At 58.1% G+C, this 580-nt stretch overlaps 1 protein-coding gene across 1 annotated transcript in view; it reads right to left on the bottom strand.

The window, feature by feature from the left end:
• LOC103912889 (septin-4-like) overlaps positions 1 to 580 on the bottom strand; it is a gene marked incomplete at its 5' end in the record, with an annotated part of 9545 nt that continues 8965 nt past the window's right edge. The window contains 2 exons of the mRNA XM_009319299.1: positions 1 to 159; positions 499 to 572. Coding sequence (XP_009317574.1) covers positions 1 to 159; positions 499 to 572 — 233 coding nt within the window. The remainder of the gene's footprint in view (positions 160 to 498; positions 573 to 580) is intronic.

Genomic DNA, 580 nt, shown 5'->3' with positions numbered 1-580 from the left:
TCAACCCAGGTGCAGGACCTTGCACTTGGCCTGGTTGAACTTCATGAGGGTCTCATGGACCCACTCCTCCAGCCCGTCCAGGTCCCTCTGGATGCCACCCCTTCCCTCCCGCGTATCCACTGCACCACTCAGCTCGGTGGAAAACCAAAACTGGTGTGTCTTGGGTGATGCAGAGACCAGAGAAACGCAGAGCCTGGCCTTAGGTCTCTGCCAAGGACATCTGGGGAGCCCCTTTGAAATGCTTCGGCCACTTTAGCAGAGAAAAATAATACAACCATACACTCAACGGGCTTTCGCCGTCCACACGGGGATAAATGACGGTGCGGGGACGGCGTGGCTCTCACTCAGAAGCTCCCGGGCTCTGACACCGGTGTCTGTTTGGGAGAAATGTTGATGGGAAGTATTTTGTGCTCTGTGATTCAGGTCGTCTGAAGAACACAAGCAAGGAAGCGAGAGACCGCCGACACCTCCGTGCTGACCTAACCGGCTCCATCTTGCCTCAGGAAGGAGGCAGCTGGCGCTCGTCCCAGCCCAGACGTGCCGCGGGCGACCAGGAGCAGCCGAGGGAGCAGCTGAAAGC

Source organism: Pygoscelis adeliae, unplaced genomic scaffold (assembly GCF_000699105.1).
Source record: "Pygoscelis adeliae isolate BGI_AS28 unplaced genomic scaffold, ASM69910v1 Scaffold282, whole genome shotgun sequence".
Classification (NCBI taxonomy): Eukaryota; Metazoa; Chordata; class Aves; order Sphenisciformes; family Spheniscidae; genus Pygoscelis; species Pygoscelis adeliae.
This window is presented reverse-complemented; position numbering and strand designations above follow the sequence as displayed.